Here is a 20,019-nt window from a genome sequence, read left to right as displayed (position 1 = left end):
ATCACAAATCTTCACAGGGGCGTCCCCGATAACTCTCTTAACCCATCATACGCCCACTCAGATGCTTCTGGATGGGAGGGTAAAGGACGGCACGGTAAGCAGTGCACGCATTGCTCACTGGACTTTATTGCTGTCTCAGATGAATTTGAGTGTGAAAGACCTCTGTGAGCCCAAGCTCACCGCAAATTTGATCGACCCAGGGGTGGTCCTCAAATGTTCTGTTGAAGGGGTATGGGACGTAGACAAGGGTTTCGGGCTGGGATCCATCCCACGGGCTGCGAGATCTATGTAGACGGGTCCAGTACAGTGGTGGCCGGGGAGCGACTCACTGGATGCGGGATTTTTGACCCAAAGGTAGGCATTGCCAAGGCCATTAAACTCCCGAGCACCATGAGCGTCCAGCACGCTGAACTGTCGGCGGTGGTGTATGTGGTTACCCACCCCGAAGAGTTCCCTACACCCTACACGATTTGCTCGGACAGCGTGTTCACTTGCAATTGGTGTACAGAATATTTAGCCATTTGGCCTCGTCGCGGGTTCACATCTGCAGACGGGAAACCTCTAGCAACCAAGCCATTGTTGCGACAGATCCTAACATCGATAGGAACCCAGGGGGATTTCTATATCCACTAAGTCAAGGCCCATTCTAAGACAGAACCCCGTGCGGAGGGCAATCAGCAGGCCGATGTGCTGGCCAAAGAGGGTGCTCGAACGGGCACGTTTTGGGATCCATATGGGTCGAGTCTGGTAGCAGCGATCAGAGACAGAGGTGGGACCCAAGGGAGTGCAGGGGTAGCACTGGCCCTGGACCTAAAGATGGTCCAGGCACAGGATCCCGCCATAAAGACTGTTCTGGAGACGCTGGCTAAGGGAGATAAGGTAGAGGGTCCATACGGAGTGGCAGGTATTACGGTAAAGGAAGGGATGGTTTTCAGAGGGGAACAGTGGGTAATTCTGCAGCAGCACCGGAGGGAATTCCTTCAGTTGGCCCAAGAGGGTCCAGGAGCGGGGCATCCCAGGCCGGAGACCACCTGGCAACGGGTGGAACAGGCAGGGTGGTGGCCGCAACTGAGGGAGGACGTCCGCGACTTCTGCGCGGATTGCTTGGTGTGTGCTGCAAACAACCCTGACCCCCAGAAAAGGAAGGTATCCATGGGACACTCTAGGAGAGTGGAGGGACCATGGCAGTCCATACAGGTCGATTATACCGGACTGCTGCCCACCGCACAGGAGGGTTACAAGTACTGCCTGGTCCTGGTGGATGTGTTCTCTAAATGGGTAGAAGCCTTCCCATTCCAAACAGCCACAGCTTTGGGGACCGCAAGGATTCTAGAGAGAGAAGTGTTCTCTAGGTGGGGGCTACCACAGTATGTGGAGTCCGATCAGGGGAGTCACTTCACAGGGGCAGTCATGCAGGCGACCCTGAAGATGCTAGGCGTAGAGGGTAAATGGCACGTCGCACACAACCCGCAGTCATCGGGGATTGTGGAGCAGATGAATAGGACCATCAAGGAAAAGTTACGGAAGGAGACGGGAGACTCACCTAGAAAATGGGCGGAGGTCTTGCCGTTAGTTCTGATGGGGGTCCGAGCCAGCCCGTCTAGAAGCACAGGGTATTCCCCGCATGAGCTCGTGACTGGCAGGGTCATGAGAATGCCCAGCCATGTACTGGCTCCGGTTCTCACGGAAGGTCAGTTGAGAGAGGTGAACCGGGACAGGTTTGTTAAGAATTTGCTTGAGCATCTCAGGCAGATCCATTGACAGGCTGCCAGTAACATGGGGAAGCAACATTGTAGAAATCGTTTATTGCTTGAGCCTCAGAGGCACCACAAGTGGAAGGTCGGAGATCAAGTAATGGTTAAAAACTTCGCCAGGGTAGGGACTTTTGAACCGCTATACATGGGACTGTACAGTATCGTGGATAGGGCGAGCCCGATGGTATATGCGGTCAAAATGCCCCAACGCACTAAGTGGTTCCATATCAATCAGTGCAAGCTTTTTAACCCTGGGGAAAGAGCTGATAAGAGGAGGAAACAGCAGGGAGTGGTGAGCTGCGCTACAGGTGTGGGTCTCCAGCCCATAATCTGGGACTGTGAGGAGCCCACAGAGGAACCAGTCGTTCCACCTGTGGGAGCAGGAGTGAGAAGGCGTGCCAGGATCCCACGGCTGAGGGTGCGGTGGACACCTCCTCACACACCGGTGAATGAAGGAAGCCGGAGTCGTAAGAGGCCCAGGGTCGAGGAGACCTAGTGTGGCTGTCCGGAGACGGGTGGCGCTGTACGTAACTTCTTTCTCTCCTGTCTGTTGCCTTAGCTTGTCTGTATAGTTTGGATTTTAATTGTGTGTAGCTGCACCTGGAAAGGTGAGGCATCACCCAAGGACAACGTTGCATTCTGTGTGTTTTCAGGGAACGCCTAAGCCGCACGAGTCACAGGGGCGACACCGAGGAATCGGTTGTCTTCGGCTGCACTGGCGGAGACGGACCGACCGTGACCACTGGAGGTGGCTCAAAGGAGGGGGCGAGCATCTATCTCCACGAGGGAAGATGGCCTGGATGGCTGGGGTTGAATTCCACCCGGTATTCCAGCCATGACGAGTTCACCTATGGTGAAGCGTCCGTCCCATGGCCGAGAAAAGGGGTTACCGCCTCCCGGGTTAGGGTAACAGAGGGTAAACGGGTGTGCCTTAGCTGTAGGGGACACATTCCACTGGGAAGGTGGTGGTGGCTCAGGAAACTGAGCGCGGATACAGGGGACCAGACAGCTGACTGGGAAAGACTAAGTAATAACACGTACCGGACGATCACGGGTTCTCAGGGAGGAGTGAATGTGTGTTGGGATAAGTGGTGAGAATCCGAGGAAGGGATTTGTGTGTGTATGTGGTGGTCGGAAAAGATCTCCCCAGCAGGTGTGTCGATCGCGTTTAGCAGGCGATGGCAGGACGCCGGGGATGGGATCGGTTGCGATCGGAGTGTGGACTCCTGTGATCCCAAAACCCCCAAACAGTATCAACGCCACAGAGCTCATCTCATAGATCAGGAAACCCCCGCCCAGAGCCCCGACGGTACAGACGATTGTAGATGGGTGTCCCACCACCAGGGGTCCAGGGAATGGGTTGGTGTTAATCCCTACTGACAAAGTGTTGTTTCAGAACGTGCACTACGCCGTGGCATCCGTGATCCTGAACCTGACTGAAGTCCATCTGCCTGTGTGGTGTCCAAGGAAGACGGAGAAGCTTTATGAAGCTCTGTTAAAAGCGATGTTTCAGGAATTTTATGAACTGGGCTATGGAAATGTAGAGAAAGAACAGCTTTATAATCTGAATGTTGGGGGTAGTGTAGGGTCCGGGAGGCAGAGAAAAGGGACCTGGAACGATGTAGCCACAGCGTTCAGTACAGGAACGGCTATTATTAGTAGTATGGATGATGCACAACTCCAGATGCAGATCACTGGGTTAAAGAACCAACTGCGTAAGATTCTAGGGGAAGAGAATACAGTGGTGGGTTCAGAGCTTCATGAGGACCAGGCAATGACTGTTCATTTAAAGGAGGTCATCGCAGAGCTGGAGAGGCAAGCAAAAACTGTTAATAGTTTGATATGGGAGGACAGGAACGCCTCAGAGCAGGCTGCACGGAATGAGGTGTGTGTGTTGTATGGAGCATGGTTGCTGGGTGAGGGTTGCAGTAACCTGGAGGACCTGAGGCAAGGTCACATCCCTTCATGGTTAAGCAACAAGCATCTCGCCGCGCTGCACCCATATAGCAATTCGTTGAGCCCGTGCCAGCTTCGTTTAGCCTCTGAAGCCTACCCTGTCCCTGTAGATTGCGGGCGGTCCAACCATACTATGTGGAGCATTTCGGGTACCTGATTCCTTTTCTGCTGGAACACCTCACTGAGTTAATAAAGAGTGTTGAGCTCTCCCAGAAACATTTTTACACATTAGAGCAAAAGACAGTAGAAGTGGGGGAGGAGATCAAAGGGATTGTCTCACCACCATGGTGGGACATCGGTCTGAGTATAGAGATTCCCCCCTGAATTCGTATCTGTTCCCATGCATTAAATATCATATAATTGTTGCTTGTAAGCTACTTGTTTTACACCAGCTGCAGGCGACGGATCCAGATGCTCCAAGCACGGTGGCAAGGGGTGTTAGATCGATCCGGAAAGGTGTAATTCGATTTGTGTTGATGATGGTTTCTCCCTGCAAGACTTGTAATGTACCAAAGTTCTGTAAGCAAGTGTATTGTATTCTGGTTATAGTTTTGCACTCTGTATTGTGCAATGTGCGCTGTTGCATTTTTGTAATGTGTTATTACCACCTGTCAATGCTGTACTGTGTGATGTGCATGGTGACTTTTTGGTAACGTCCTGTGAATTTTATTAATGTTCTGTATTTTGACTTGAAGTTTGTTGGTGGGAATTGGAACCCAGCCATTTGAATGTGTTAAGGAGCCGTTTCGCTGATGTTTTGACTCGGTAAAAGGGAACTATGACACGCAGTAAGGGGTACAGTTCCGGGATTTTAAAATGTAAAAGCAGGGAAACAGCTTCACTTGTGGGAGACTTTGGCCTTTGCTCTCTTGTCGAGTGATGCTTTGTGGAAAGAAAAGCATCAAACGGGGGACTGAAGAGATCGCAAAGTCTCTGAAGAATGGACTCAGTCAAGAATATTTTTGTGGATTTTATGGGATTTTTTCTGATGGTATTTTCCCTGTTATGGGATTGCCCTGGGCAGATACGTGAAAGACTGGTTTGTTAAAACTCCAGAGAACACGTCAGTTGGCTGTGACAAAAGAACTATCCATCATCCAGTATGTATGGGTTCGCCCGACAGTCCTGGAAAAAGGAAGGGGGCCATTGAACTTGATTAGAAAAACCACTCTAATATGCAAAGCACTTCTCACCTCCATCTCAGAAGAGAAGCAGAACAATGAACCCACTGGCCTCAGCCAGCCTCAGCCAGCCAAAAGGGAGCCAGTTTTTTTCCCAACACAAAGACCGAAAGATATGTCCCAGACTTAGGATCATTAATCCAATACACATGGGTCCGAGGATGACTCATCACAGATCAAGCACCGGAGTGCTCAGAAGCAAATGGATTTTAAAGATTGGCGGGAGAAGATAGGGACTACTATAAAGATAGACTCTTTTCCACCACTCTCTCTCTCGCTCCCTGCTCCTACAAGATCGAACTAACAAGAAGTACCAAAGAAGCTGATGAGGAGAGCGATTGAAACTGACCGTGTGTGGGGGTAAGCACAGTCTCTCAGAAGTGAAGTTTTTGGGCTATTCCGAGGGTGGGAGCTTTGTTTGGTTCAGCCAGGCGACGAAGGGGTTTATGCGACTAGGTAATTCATTGATAGGGGTGGAATTATAGTCCACCATAGCAACAAGGGAATTACTGCTTGTTATAGTACCCAGTTTTGTACTGTATGCATGTTGATTGTAATCTGGATTTTATTCTCCACAGAGACAGTGATTTTGTTTAGTAGTGCATGTTTTAGCCAGTGTATCTTAGACCAAATAAATACAAGTTTGATTTTTCACCAAAGCATTCCTGTCCATGACTTATTTCATTTACACTCTGAATAATAATTCCCGGGTAAAGAACTTTCGTAAGGCGGGGGCGATTTGAACCGTCCGTCTAGCAATTGGGCTAGGATCAAAAACCGCTTACACAGTAGATACACTATATTAACTCCTCAAAGGGAAAATAATGTTTGCACTCTTTTTGCTGAACTATATTATAGCTAACCTCATGCAGTTATTTTCTTACATAGTCTCAGCAAATGTGGGAGCCTGACATAACTCCCTTGAAAGTTCCAAATCGACTCAATGATTTGAACAGTCCAAGCTCATAAATACTCCCCCAACAGTTATGGATTTCAATAACTGTCAGCTAAATTAAAAAGTAATTACTCGATATGCAAGTAACTGATTAAATTGCAGCAGATGTTTATTCAAATGTGGCTTGGTTCCTCTCTAACCTGCAGCTTCAAATAACAAACCAAACAAGTCATCACAACATTTATATCAAGTTAGCCTGGGGACCTGATTTTGAATGGAACTGTTTTAAAACTCTATGGGGGAGAAATTCAGTATCGCCACGTTTGGGGCGTAATACTCGAGCGGGCACGAAATTTAGCGCCCGGCGCAAGTTATCGCCACCTACTGCTAAATTGACCTGCTTCGCCCCAGGAGGTGCTTGGAGCGCTAAAACAGGCGCTGCACGACTGGCTTAAGGCACTAAGCCGGAGAAGCGAAGCGCTGCCACCGAGGGCGGGCGCAGCGCAGGTGCGGCCAGTTAGCGATTGCACACAGACACGCTGGCGCCGGTCAGCTCTTAAAGGGGAGGTTCGATCTTGGATTGCATCCACACCCTGCGCATCGGATCCCTGATTCTCGGCCTGGACAGACCTGCTGCCACATTCTAACGCCTAGCACCATGGAGAGGGCCAGGGAGCGAGCGCAGCAGTTCAGTGAGGGGGCCTTGCAGGTTCTGGTTGGCGCAGTGGAGCGCAGGCGATCTATCCTGTTTCCGGACAGTGGCAGGAGGCCGCTGCCCAACGACTATCGCAAAGCTTGGAGGGAGGTGGCTCACAGAGTGACCTCCAGCAGCATGGTGCCTAAGACCCCTGTGCAATGCAGGAAGAAGTTCAACGACCTCACTCGGGTCGTCAGGGTGAATACCCTTTTCAGGATCCTCTTCATCTCTGCATGTCCACCTCACTTTATGGCCAAAGGGTCCTGAAAGCCCCAATGCCCAGCCCTCATCCAACACCTATGGGCCTTTCATGAAACTCACACGCACATTCAGCACTTTACACACTGTAAGGGCTAATCGACCGTGGGAGGCAGTGCAGCCAAGATCAGGGCTTCACACTGTAAGGGCTATTCGACCATGGGAGGCACTGCAGCCAAGATCAGGGCTTCACACTAAGGCTTATTCGACCATGGGAGGCAGTGCAGCCAAGATCAGGGCTTCACACTGTACTCAGAGCCCGTCCTTTCTCTTGCAGGGCAAGCTGGCCCATAACAGGAGGCAGCAGCAACGGACCGGGGGAGGCCGGCCTCACCTTCAAGACCTCAGCGATCTGGAGCAGCGAGTCCAGCAGATTATGGCAGGCCAGATGATTGGCCCTGTCACCACTGGAGATGCCAACCCCATTCTAGACAGCAATGGTAAGGTCATCACCTTTTTGACCTCTCTCCTTCCACTTGTGCCTCACACCAGCATCCTTTGCCACTATCGAACCAATACAGTGCACTGCAGCACTCACGCCTCCCTCGCTGCCGCCCTGTCCTCACGCTAAAGCAACTCTTGTACCTCCCTGCTTTCAGATGCTGATTTGCCAGGTGAGGAGGCGGGCCCTCAAGCTGCCACTGTGAGTGATTCTGAAGGCGAGGAGGAAGAGGAAGCTGGACCATCAGTGCCACCCTCAGCCGAGGCAGCCCATGGCCATAATGGGGACACGTCTTCCCTGGAGGGGAGCAGGGGGGAATGGTGTGAGGAAGGTGAAGCTCCGAGGCCCAGCGGGCAGCACCAACGCGGGGGGGGGGGGGGGTGGCGGTAGGGAAGCTCGGCGGCCTTCTCCCCGGGAGAGTCTGACCTCGAGTCCTGCTACAGTGAGCGCAGAAGAGGTGCGGCTCCTCGCTGAAATGAGCGCCCAGGCGGAGCACAGGCACACTGAGCTCATGACTGCAGTGGCAAGGATGCCCGAATCTATTGAGTCACTGGCAAGGAGTGTCCAGGACTTTGGCGCAGCACTGGCAAGGAGTCTGCAGGACTTTGGCGCAGCACAGGCAAGGAGTCTGCAGGACTTCGGCGCAGCACAGGCGGCTTCCACACAAGTGCTTAGTGGTGCAATTCAGTCAGTGGCTGGTCTGATGCAGACGCAGATTGAGGCCACACGAGCACTGACTGCTGCCACCCTCGCTGGATCGGGCACGAATCGCCGGGGCCCTCGCCGCGCCACAGCAGGCTAGCAGTCTGTGCTTCAGCAGATTGCTCCGCATGCTGCAGTGCTGCCCCGTGGGAGTGCCAGTGTGTCGTCCGACCAGGGAGTGGCTGTCCTCTGTCAGGATGGCAGCATTCTTGCTGCCAACACTGTCACTTCTCCACTGCAGCTGCCACCACCTGTAGGACAGACTGCTGCCGCCCATGCAGAGTTGGAGCAGTCAGCAGCCGGGCCCTCCAGGCCCAGAGCTGGTCCAGGCCGTACCTCAAGGGCATCTGCCGACTCAGTTTCTGACACTCAGCAGCCTTCCCCCAGCCTTGCTGCAGCCAATGGGGTCCCATTGTGGAGGAGCTGCAAGGTGGGAAGGGGCCAATCTCGCAAGCGAAGCAGATCACCCTCGAAGGGCAAAAAGTAGGAGGTGTGGCAAAATGCTGTTAATTTTTTTATTGAAGGCCGAGGATCGTGGTCATTTTTTGGTTACTCTTTTGTTCATTGTCTCTGTAGTGTATGTGCCTCTAAGAGCCCTCTGTGTACTGTAATGCCGGTAATGGCCACTCGGGCTATATAAGCCTGTATATTGTGTTGTATCAGTTAGTTCACCTCCAGACTTTGTTCTTTAAACACCTGTGAAACCAACTCCTGCCTTCAGTGTCTCTATTAACACATGGACACAACAGTCTCCAGGTTGTGAGAGCCAGTTATGTGTCTGACTGCTTTTTTCCAGGATGCCTAAGGCTGGCAATATTGATGCTTTTGATAACGATATAGAGGATTGGACCACACATGTGGAAAGAGTGGAGGTATATTGCACAGCAAATGGAATAGAAAATGATAAAAAGGTGTCAGTACTTCTAAATCTAATGGGCGCAAAGACATACGGGCTGTTACGAAACTTAATCACTCCAGCCAAACCAAAGGACAAGAATTTTAAGGAAATTGTTGATACCCTACAGGAGCACTTAAACCCAACACCGCTGCTGATAGCGGAACGATTCAAATTCTTCAAGAGGAATCAGCACAAGAATGAAAGTAACGCTGATTACCTCACCGAATTAAGGAAGCTATCAAAGCACTGCCAATTCGGGGCAGGACTGGCAGATTCTCTTCGAGACAAATTCGTCTGCGGTCTCCTAAGTGAAGGAACACAGAAAAGGCTGCTTTCTGAGAAAGATTTGACACTGGACAAGGCTTTCAGTATGGCTGTATCATACGAAGCAGCCGCAAGAGGAGCTGCAGAGATACAGCAAAAGACACAGGACTTCGGCACCCATGAAATGACACAGGGTTGAGAGAGATGTTATCGCTGCGGCAGATCCACCCATGACCAGAGGGACTGCTGGTTCAAGGACAAAGCATGCAGGCAATGCGGAAAGATTGGACACATTGCACGGGTATGTCGATCTGGAAAAAAAAAATCCACGGACAGGAAAAAAAAAATCAATAAAGTAAAGTACAGAAAGGTACAAATGATGACGGACAGTAGCTCCGAAGACCAGAAGAGCGATAGTGACTCCGGAAACAAGAGACTAAGCTGTCTCAAATTACATAATGTAATTGCCAAAGAAGATTACCAGACCATTTGGGTTACCCTCACGATAGCAGGGTCCCCAGTTAAAATGGAGCTAGATACAGGATCAGCTCTGACCGTCATAAATCGACAGGATTACGAGCGGCTATTTCCGCATATACCTTTAAAAGACACATCCATTATCTTGAAAACATATACGGGGCAGAAAGTATACCCCAAAGGAAAAATAAGGGTGCCTGTTGTATACAATGGCAAGGAAATACAGAAGTTGTATTTATAAGTTCTACAAGATGGTGGTCCACCGCGGTTGGGACGTGAATGGATCAGGAAGATACGTTTAGACTGGCACTCCATTCAGGCACTGACGGTGACCAGTAAGGAAAAAAATGATGATGACGTCATACCTGAACGATTAAAAGACATCTTGGCCAACGCCAAGGAAGTGTTTCAAGAGAAACTAGGAACCTTGAAAGGCATCACCGCCTCAATAAAAGTGGAAGATGCGGCAATTCCCAAGTTTTTTAAGGCAAGGCCGGTGCCATACGCAATTCGTCCAGCAGTCGAGGCAGAGCTGGAGAATTTGGAAAAGGCAGGCGTATTATCCAAGATAGATTGGAGCGAGTGGGCAACACCCATCGTCCCGGTCATGAAGAAAACATTGAATAATGATAATCTGAAGAACAGAGAAAAATTCGCATCTGTGGAGACTTCAAGGTGACTGTAAACTCGGTCCTTCACACGGTACAGTATCCTCTTCCGAGGATAGAAGATATTTTTGCCTCACTATCCGGAGGGAAACGTTTCACAAAAATTGACTTGGCACAGGCATATCTACAGATGGAGGTTGAGGAGGCCTCTAAAAAGTATCTCACGATAAACACACACAAAGGCCTGTACCAGTACAATCGACTGGTTTTCGGAGTAGCATCAGCTCCAGCTATCTGGCAAAGAGCTATGGAGCAAGTCCTCCAAGGGATTCCGGGGACTCAATGCTACCAAGACGACATCCTTGTAACAGGAGAAAACGACAACGAGCACCTTGCCAATTTGGAGCAGGTGCTCACTCGGCTGAGAGAACGGGGCCTACGAGCAAATCGCCCCAAGTGCGAATTTTTCCAGAATCAAATATCATATTGTGGCCACATAATTAATAAGGAAGGGTTGCATAAGTCACCTGAAAAAATTGAAGCGGTCATAAAAGCCCCAGCACCTGAAAATGTTTCACAATTAAGGTCGTTCCTGGGATTAATAAATTACTATCATAAATTTTTACCGAACCTATCAACTCTTCTGCACCCTCTTAATGAACTGCTACAAACAGGAGTAATTTGGAAATGGAGCGAAGACTGTAAACGTGCCTTCCATAAATGCAAAGACTTAATCACGTCCAAGGAAGTTTTGGCTCATTACAACCCATCACTGCCAATCAGACTGGCGTGCGATGCATCCCCTTACGGCGTAGGAGCGGTATTATCGCATAGATTCCCTGATGGCTCGGAACGGCCGATAGCTTTTGCGTCACACTCATTGAACTCAGCTGAGCGTAACTATGCCCAAATCGACAGGGAAGCACTCAGCCTGGTATGGGGAGTGAAGAAATTCAACCATTACCTACACGGACAAAAATTTACCTTGTTGACTGACCATCAACCCCTCATCTCCATATTCAACCCTAAAAAGGGTGTTCCCATTATGACAGCGCAAAGGCTACAGAGGTGGTCCCTTTTTCTAGGGGCACACCAATATGACATAGAATACAAAGGATCAAAACAGCATGGGAATGCTGACGGTTTATCGCGCCTACCGTTGCCAACGGTAGAAGAGGCACCTACAGTAGACCCAGTGGAGATGTTCCACTCTACCATAGTCGAATGTCTACCAGTAACAAATTCTGCCATTGAAAGGGAAACAAGAAATGACCCGACTCTCTCACGAGTCTACGATTTAACAGTGAAGGGATGGCCAGCACATGGCGAACCACTGTTGCCAGCATTCTCGCAAAGAAGAGAACAGCTGTCAGTGTGCCGAGGAACCTTGATGTGTGGATCCAGAGTGGTGATTCCACCCAAACTCCAGGATAAAGTTCTAAAGGAGCTTCACGAGGGGCATCTGGGTGGAGTGAAAATGAAGAACCTAGCCAGGGCGTTTGTATGGTGGCCAGGTATCGATGGAGACATCGAAGAAATGACCAAGAGCTGCCTAGGATGCCAGAAGGTCCAAAATGCTCCACCACAAGCCCCTCTACATCCATGGGAGTGGCCCTCATCTCCATGGCAAAGGGTACACATCGACTTTGCTGGTCCATTTGTGGATCCAATGTTCTTAATCGCGGTTGATGCACACTCCAAGTGGCCGGAGGTAATAAAGATGTCCTCCACCACCACGGAAAAAACCATCACAGTATTAAGGACCATATTTGCCAGGAATGGGCTGCCTGAACACATCTGTTCTGATAATGGACCGCAATTTGTGTCCGAAGAATTCAGGAAGTTCTTAAAAAACAATGGGGTTAAGCACTACACGTCCGCCCCATACCATCCCGCCACTAATGGATTGGCTGAAAGGTTTGTCCAGACCTTCAAGAAGGCCATAAAGGCCATGGGTAATGAAGACATAAAACTTCAGCATAAGGTAGATAACTTCTTGTTTGCATACAGGAATGCAACACATGTGGTTACAAACCAAACTCCCGCCATGATGTTCTTCAATAGAAGCCTAAGATGCCGGCTGGATTTGATCAAGCCAAACGTCAGAAGGGACGTGGAGAACCGGCAATTTCAAGGCATGAATGAAAGGCCAACTAGAACCTTCCAGATAGGTCAACAAGTTTTGGCCCGGGACTACCATACCGAGAAATGGCAGCCTGGAACTATTTGCACATGACTAGGACTGCTGATGTATACCGTGGACATTGGAGAAAGCATAATAAGGCGCCATGCTGACCAAATCATAGAGTCATCCGAAAAGGGACAACCTACACAACTCTATACGCCTAATGATGAAGTAGAGATACCCATAGTATCTACCTCCGATCCGGTGATACTGGAACCAGGTGAACCCGACACTGGCATTCAAGCCGAATCAGCCTTGCCAAAAGAACCAATACACCACCAGAAACTACTACACCACCGAGGCGTTATCCGGACCGAGTCAGGAAGCCTCCAGAGAGACTGACTTATAATTGATTAACTGCAGCAATGTGTAGATTATTGTTCTTGTAACATGTAATTAATGATTACTTAAAATATTATGTACTGGTTGGCTAAAAGGGGAGGAATTGTAGTCTATGTGCCTTTAAGAGCCCCCTGTGTACTGTAATGCCGGTAATGGCCACTCGGGCTATATAAGCCTGTATATTGTGTTGTATCAGTTAGTTCACCTCCAGACTTTGTTCAGTAAACACCTGTGAAACCAACTCCTGCCTTCAGTGTCTCTATTAACACACGGACACAACAGTCTCCAGGTTGTGAGAGCCAGTTATGTGTCTGACTGCTTTTTTGGGGGTTTCTCTCTATTACTTTGTCATGCGGGAAGGGCACACAGTTTGTTAAATAAAGAAGTGTCTTTATTCAGAATGTGCATGTTTGCTCTTTGAACTATTTGTTGCCTTGACCGGCTTAGGGGTTGCGGAACAGTTCCATTCATGTTCTTTCAATGGCAGAAGCCATTCCCTCAGAGGGGGCTTAGAACCAACTTGCAATAAGCCGCTGACGGATGGCCCTTGCACTTTGTGCCTCCCTCCCGTCTTGGTGTTCCTCCTCCTCCTCCTCCTCCTCCGCTGGTGCTCCAATGTCTGGTGGCAGTGGCTGAGTCCTGAGGATTGCCAGGTTATGCATCATGCAGCACACTACAACGAAATGGGAGACTTGCTCAGGTGAGTACTGAAGGGCTCCCCGAAATGGTCCAGACAGCGGAACCGTTGCTTGAGCACGCCGATTGTGTGCTCAATGATGTTCCTGGTCGCTTGATGGCTCTCATTGTATCGTTCTTCAGCAGGGGTGCTGGGCGCACGGAGCGGGGTCATCAGCCAGGTGCACAGAGGATAGCCCTTGTCCCCAAGAAGCCAGCCTCCTGGGTGAGCCGGGGCTTCGAAAAGGTCTGCCACAGAAGTCTGGTGCAGGATGAAGGTGTCGTGGCTGCTGCCTGGAAAGCGGGCATTGACAGCGAGTATCAGCTGTCTGTGGTCACACACCAACTGGACGTTCAACGAATGGAACCCCTTCCGGTTGCGGTAATCCTCAGCATTCTCTTGCGGCGCCCGCAAAGCCACATGCGTGCAGTCAATGGCGCCCTAGACCATGGGGAAGCCCGCTATTCTTGCAAATCCCATTGCGCACTCTTGCTGCTTGTCCAGAGTCATGGGGAAGGAGATGTACTGACATCTTTTAAAGAGGGCATTCGTGACTTGACGGATGCAGCAATGCACCGCAAACTGGGAGATATTGGCAATGTCCCCAGTAGCGGATTGGAAGGAGCCGGTGGCATAGAAGTTGAGAGCCACAGTCACCTTCACTGCCACCGACAGAGACGTTCTGCTCCTCAGTTGAGGCTGCAGATCTGGCTGAAGCAGGTGGCAGAGCTCAGTGACCACCTCCCTGCTGAATTGAAGCCTCCGAAAACACTGCTCCTCAGACATGTTGAGGTATGAGAACTGTTGGCGGAAAACCCTGGGACGGTAAGGTCTCATGTGCCGACGCCTGTTGGCCCTCCTCCGTCTGGCCATGATTGGCACTCTCCCTCGGTGTCTCTGAGCCCTCTCAATGTAATGGAGAAGCCCAACGTTTCCACCCATTGCAGCCCCCATAGTATGTGGCCACTCAAGGTTATGCCAGTGAAAAAGCAAACCAACTACAAAGCTCTGGGCCGAAGCCAGAAGTACCTCTGCGAGCGCTGACTCAATGCAGAAAGCTCTCTCCCTTTGTCTCTCTGCAAATCTCCCTCTCTCTCACAGAAGGAGTGGTCCAAAAATGGCTACCACAAAGAAGCCAGGAAGAGCCCCCTTTAAATAGCGCCCCCCCAGCCCCACAGCGACTGGGAACCGTTCCAGTCAACCAGTCGCTGGGAGCGCCAGGCGGAAAGGAGGGGGGCGCCACTGAATTTCCGGTTCGGGGCGCCCCAAGGGCGTTGCACCATGAAATGACGTCAGGAGCTGCTCGCGCAACTGAGCGGGCGTTGCGGTTTTGCGCCGCCGCTAAATGTCCGCTCAATTTCGCGAGAGGCGCAGGTCTCGCCGCACCCGGGCGCTAGCTGCCTCGCGCCCCACTTATCGCCCTCTTAAGGTGCTAACAGGTGGCGCAAACAACTGAATTTCTCCCCATGTCTTGTGACTGAATTGATGTAACTGATGTTAAGCTAAAACTAAATTATATTGTGTCTGAATGAACCAGAAATGGAAACATTTTAACTCGCCTTCATACCTTTAAAAAAAAAAATTAATTGAGTGCAATCTTGTGTTTACTTTAATTATCCTTAAAACAATGTATTCTATGTTCCAGAATATGTACAATCAAAAAGCTGATTGGTTGAGTTTCTTAGGTACCTGTCATTCCACAAGCACAGCGACCACTATCTGGACTTGCACCTCCCCAGTAGAACATTCTCCTTCCATCCCACGACAGCCACCAGCCCCAGCCTGCTTGGATGAAGCGAATATGGCGACAGTCCAGCTATAGGAACAATAGGAAATGCTGAGCTGGAGCAGCATAAATCATAAAGCAATTATCCCTGAAACCTTGGACAGTGTTATTTCTTGGCTGCATTACACGCTTAATTTTTGTGCTTTTTTAAGCTTTCGACCCATTTAGAATAGCTAAAAGCCGCCCCCCCCCATAAATATTTTCATGAAGACACTGTCCAATAATGTCATAGTGCTGTTTTGCATATTAATTTCTATAACCTAATAGTGAGTTCAATTTGACATAATATACGAGTACAACTCCACAGAGTGATTTGGGTTGATTCCCATCATGTTGATGGGCACATGCAGCTACATTTATCTCTATTTATTCTGAGGATTAGAACAAGTGATGCCATTTTTTTCTTATTAAGAAACCAAGGTGAAAGACCAAAGCCCATAGTGCAAGGCCCCAGCAGGGTTGCAGAGAGTAAAAAAAAGATTAGAAAGCTGAATGAATGGAAATCAGGCATTGTGGGCCCACCATTTCCCAGTCAGTGCTCCTGGAAAGTGTCAGGAGAGCCCAACCAAGGAATTGGCTCTCAAGTAAACTTAGAAGTTGTAATTAAGTGACAGCAAGCCTGGATTTTAAAAGCTTGCGACTAGTAGGAGGATGGAAAGACTTTTCTGTTGTGAAAACTACAGTTGGGAGAACTTTAAAACAAATGCACTGATTTCAAACTGTGGCTCTTTAAGACTTGTACAGCACTCTCACCTTGACATGTTGTTCACAGGATTCAGAAATGCGTGTGAGGGCATTCAGTTGGATCAGTTCTGCTTCATATTTTATCTCTCTGCTGTAACAGCCGGGTTCCTCACAGGGAGCAACTCTTGTGCGTCTTTCACTGTCGTGGCTTACAACGGTTATAGCTGCACCAGACACATGACAGTTAGTGTTTCATTGAAAACTCTTTAAGTAAAGCCTTTGTTATAATTTGTGGCCTAGATTTTCCTCCCAATTATTGCCAATTTTGTGGCAGATGAATGTGTTTTGGTGAAGAGGTATATTTAATATTTTCTGGTGAATCCCAATTATTGTCATCTGATGAAGTAGAATAAAATCCATTGCAATTGACTTTAGCAACTTTGACCTTAGTTAACCCCCATTTCCTTAGTGGGATGCGGGTAGCATGCTGGGTCCATTGGTTTCTGGGGGAGGGGGGGAAAGTTTTCTTGCCCCTACATCAGAATACAGCTTGTGGGGAGAGCTCTGCACTCAGGATGTTAGCTGTGTGTTCCCACTTTTTTTAAATTTTGGTTTCCAGTACTTTTTCTCATTGTCTATTTTGCACCCTTTATACTAAAACCTGTTTGGACATTGCCTATTTTCTCACTTCCTCCCTCCTCCCCACCTTTTGTTTTATTTAGTTCCGTTAAATAGTTTGCTTTATCTTCCAGCTTCCAGTTCTGATCAATGGCCAATACTTGAAACGGTAACATCTTTCTCTTTACAGATGCTGCCTGACTTGCTGTGTATTTCCAGCATTTTTATAGGGTTTTTTTCCTATTTATTGGAGTAGAATAGCTTATGTTTAATATGGCAAAAGTCATTAGATGGAGAAATTGCTCTATTCATCAGAAAATCTTTTTGGTGAATTTCACCATTCAGACATGAGGGTTGCACATTAAAAGACAGTCCCTTCTCACAACACTGCCTTCCAGAAAGAGATGGGTATGAAAGGCTTAACACAGTTTATGGCAGGTTCTGCTTCACTATTTGGTAAGTCGTCTATTGAATTGAATACTATTACAGCTTTTACCATTCAAACCAGCTTGACTGCTACATTTGTGTACCGCACGGTTGCCCATGCAGCCTTTCACCACTCGCTGCATCACTCAGAATTATACCAAAATCAGAGATGGGGGCATTCAGGATTGAATTCAGATTGAGATAATTATGGACCAATTCAGTGGCTTAGGAATTTGTCAGGTTTAGTTTACAAAGCTGATGCCAAATTTGTCCAACAAACTAATGTCCTTTTTGTAAATTTATCTGGGTAAAAGTTAGTCTGATTCCTAGTATTCAGCAGGCTACCAATAAACTTAAAGTCTGGCCCAGAATGTAGAAAAGCAGCTCCTCCACTGCCCCCTACTGCCCCTCCCCCCACCCCCACCCCTCCACAACCTCACCCGCCCTCGCCCCTCTCCACTCCCACCAACCAGGTTCATTTTTTAATTGAAAAAGCACATGCAGATATATATGACATAATTGTGGAGCCTAATACACCTGTTTGCTAACTGTGATGGGTTCATATGACATAATCTCCCCGGAGGTTCCAAGCCAGTTGTCTCTATGGAAGTGCTACATCTCTGGAAAGTTAATAATATTTTAACATAATTGCCCTGTTAACAGCACCTCTAGTAAACCCTAGGCTATTATCTGGATTAAAATGTATTTAATGTAGTTTGTTGCGATAAGATCAGATTACCTCCGAGATTCTTTCAGTTTAGCAAGGTAATAATGCTAGGAAAATGTGATTCAGACTATTTGCTTACGTAGAGGGTAAACGCTGACGTGGGCTGGTTGGTCTGAATGCCTGTTACTGTTGTGTATGTACCTTTAAGAGAATAACTGGTCTCAGACTGCAGTACCGGCAGTGACCACCCCTGTATAAAAGGCGCTAGAGAGCCTCTGTTGTTTAGTTTCATTTATGCCTTTCACCAGTAAAGATCTATTTGTTTTCACTCCTGCTAGTCCGTGTCTCAATCATTCACGGAGTTAACACTGGCGACGAGTAAGAAAAGTCCAAAGGCGGAAGTCACACCCCCATCCACATCAATGGGGCGGAGGTGGAAAGGGTGGCCAGCTTTAAGTTCCTCAGAGTCCACATCACGGAAGACCTCTCCTGGTCCCTCAACCCCTCCTCTCTGGTGAAGAAGGCCCAGCAGCGCCTATATTTCTTGAGGAGGCTGAAGGGATGTAATCTGTCACCCCCGATCCTCTCTAACTTCTACCGCTGCACTATAGAGAGCATTCTGACAAACTGTATCACGGTATGGTACGGCGGCTGTAGCTCCCATGACCGGAAAGCCCTGCAGCGGGTAGTCAAAACTGCCCAACGCATTACCGGCACCCGGCTACCGACCATAGAACATATATATCAGAAACGCTGCCTACGGAGGGCACGGACCATCATCAAAGACCCTACCCACCCCAGCCACAGTCTGTTCGCCCTCCTACCATCTGGAAGACGCTACAGATGCATTCGCACCCGTACGACCATCTTTCCCAGGGCTGTCATCCTACTGAACTCCACAAATAAACACTAAAGCCTGCACATCTGCCGATGCACTTTATTATGGTCATATTTATGCTAATATATATGTACAACTGTATGTTGAAATGTTTAAGTGTCCTAATCCAAATTGTACACTCTCGGGAGCCGCAAGCCTACATTTCGTTGTACTGCACTTGTGCACTAACAATGACAATAAAAGTTGATTTGATTTGATTTGTACTTACCTGCAACTCGGCAGCAGCTCCGACGACGTTGTTGAAGGTCGAAAGAAAAGAAAAAGAGTCCATTGAAACTCGAGGAACGGGCGTCGATCGTCAATCATCGGGTTGAAGGCTTTGCAGGAGTGATGTTCCAGAGCCAGGCTGGGTTCCTCAGTCCGTGGTTTCCCAGCTAATCGGGCTGGTGGCAGGTAGTGCTCTGATCCTTCCTGGGCTGCGGCGGGCTGAAGCTCGATCGGGTGGCCTTTCAACGGGGCCGGGCAGCGAGTTGGGAAGCAAAGAGAGAGAGAGAGGGTGGAGCACACAGGGCGCGGCCGGTGTTTCGAAGCCGGGCAGCGTTCGGACCTAAGAAGAGGGAGGGAAGTGTCCCAGAGGGTCCGCTCCACGACGGGAAAATAATAAAAGAAAAAGAATACGCGCAAGAAACCGTGGAAAGCAGCGCTAACAACAGCGGGGAAGAAGGCAAAGCGCGGGAGGTGCCATTTTAGATTTGCAAGATGCCGAAGACTGGCTGTATCACTGCTTTTGATAATACATTAGAGGACTGGACCACGTATGTGGAAAGAGTCGAGGTATATTTCGAGGCAAATGAAATAGCGGAGGGGAAAAAGGCATCAATATTGCTAAACTTAATGGGCGCTAGAACGTACGGCCTATTGCGGGATCTGATTACTCCAGCCAAACTGAAGGCGAAGAGTTTTAACGAAATTGTTGCTGTTCTACAGCAGCACTTAAACCCTGCACCGCTGTCGATAGCAGAAAGATTTAAATTCCACAGGAGAACTCAGCACAAAGATGAGAGCAATGCTGAGTATCTTACGGAACTACGCAAGCTATCAAAGCACTGCCAGTTCGGAGCAGGACTGGCAGATACCCTACGGGACAAATTTGTCTGTGGACTCCTGAGTGAAGGAACACAAAAGAAGTTACTCGCAGCAAAAGAGCTGACGCTAGATAAGGCTTTCAGCGTGGCAGTATCGTATGAAGCAGCAGCCAGGGGAGCTGCAGAAATTCAACAAAAACCACAGGAATACGGCACCCATGAAATGACACGGGGATTTGCAAAATGTTATCACTGCGGCAGAACTAACCATGACCAGAAGGACTGCTGGTCCAAAGACAAAATATGCAGACAATGCGGGAAGATTGGACACATTGCACGAGTTTGTAGGTCTGGGAAGAAGACCAGCGACAACAAAAAGGCTACTAAGGAACCGTACAAGAAAGTACAAAAGATGACGGACAGTAGTTCTGAAGACCAGATGAGCGATAGTGAATCCGAGAACAGGAGATTAAGCTGTCTCAAACTTCACAATGTAATCGCAAAAGAGGATCACCGAACCATTTGGGTCACCCTCACGATAGCAGGGTCCCAAGTTAAAATGGAATTGGATACAGGATCA

General features: G+C 48.9%; 1 protein-coding gene across 2 annotated transcripts in view; it reads right to left on the bottom strand.

Moving 5' to 3' along the window:
• Positions 1 to 20,019, bottom strand: part of LOC147117333 (uncharacterized) — a 99,941-nt gene that overhangs the window by 11,295 nt on the left and 68,627 nt on the right. For both annotated transcript variants that reach the window (XM_085987130.1, XM_085987129.1), the window contains 2 exons: positions 15,875 to 16,029; positions 15,025 to 15,151 (listed from right to left, as the gene is read on the bottom strand). In XM_085987130.1, the coding sequence (XP_085843256.1) occupies positions 15,025 to 15,151; positions 15,875 to 16,029 (282 nt within the window). The remainder of the gene's footprint in view (positions 1 to 15,024; positions 15,152 to 15,874; positions 16,030 to 20,019) is intronic.

The sequence above is a fragment of the Somniosus microcephalus genome, chromosome 5 (assembly GCF_052327205.1).
Source record: "Somniosus microcephalus isolate GS21.2 chromosome 5, FLI_Smic_1.0, whole genome shotgun sequence".
NCBI lineage: Eukaryota > Metazoa > Chordata > Chondrichthyes > Squaliformes > Somniosidae > Somniosus > Somniosus microcephalus.
The sequence above is the reverse complement of the archived record's forward strand: the minus strand, read 5'-3'. Positions and strand labels throughout refer to the sequence as shown.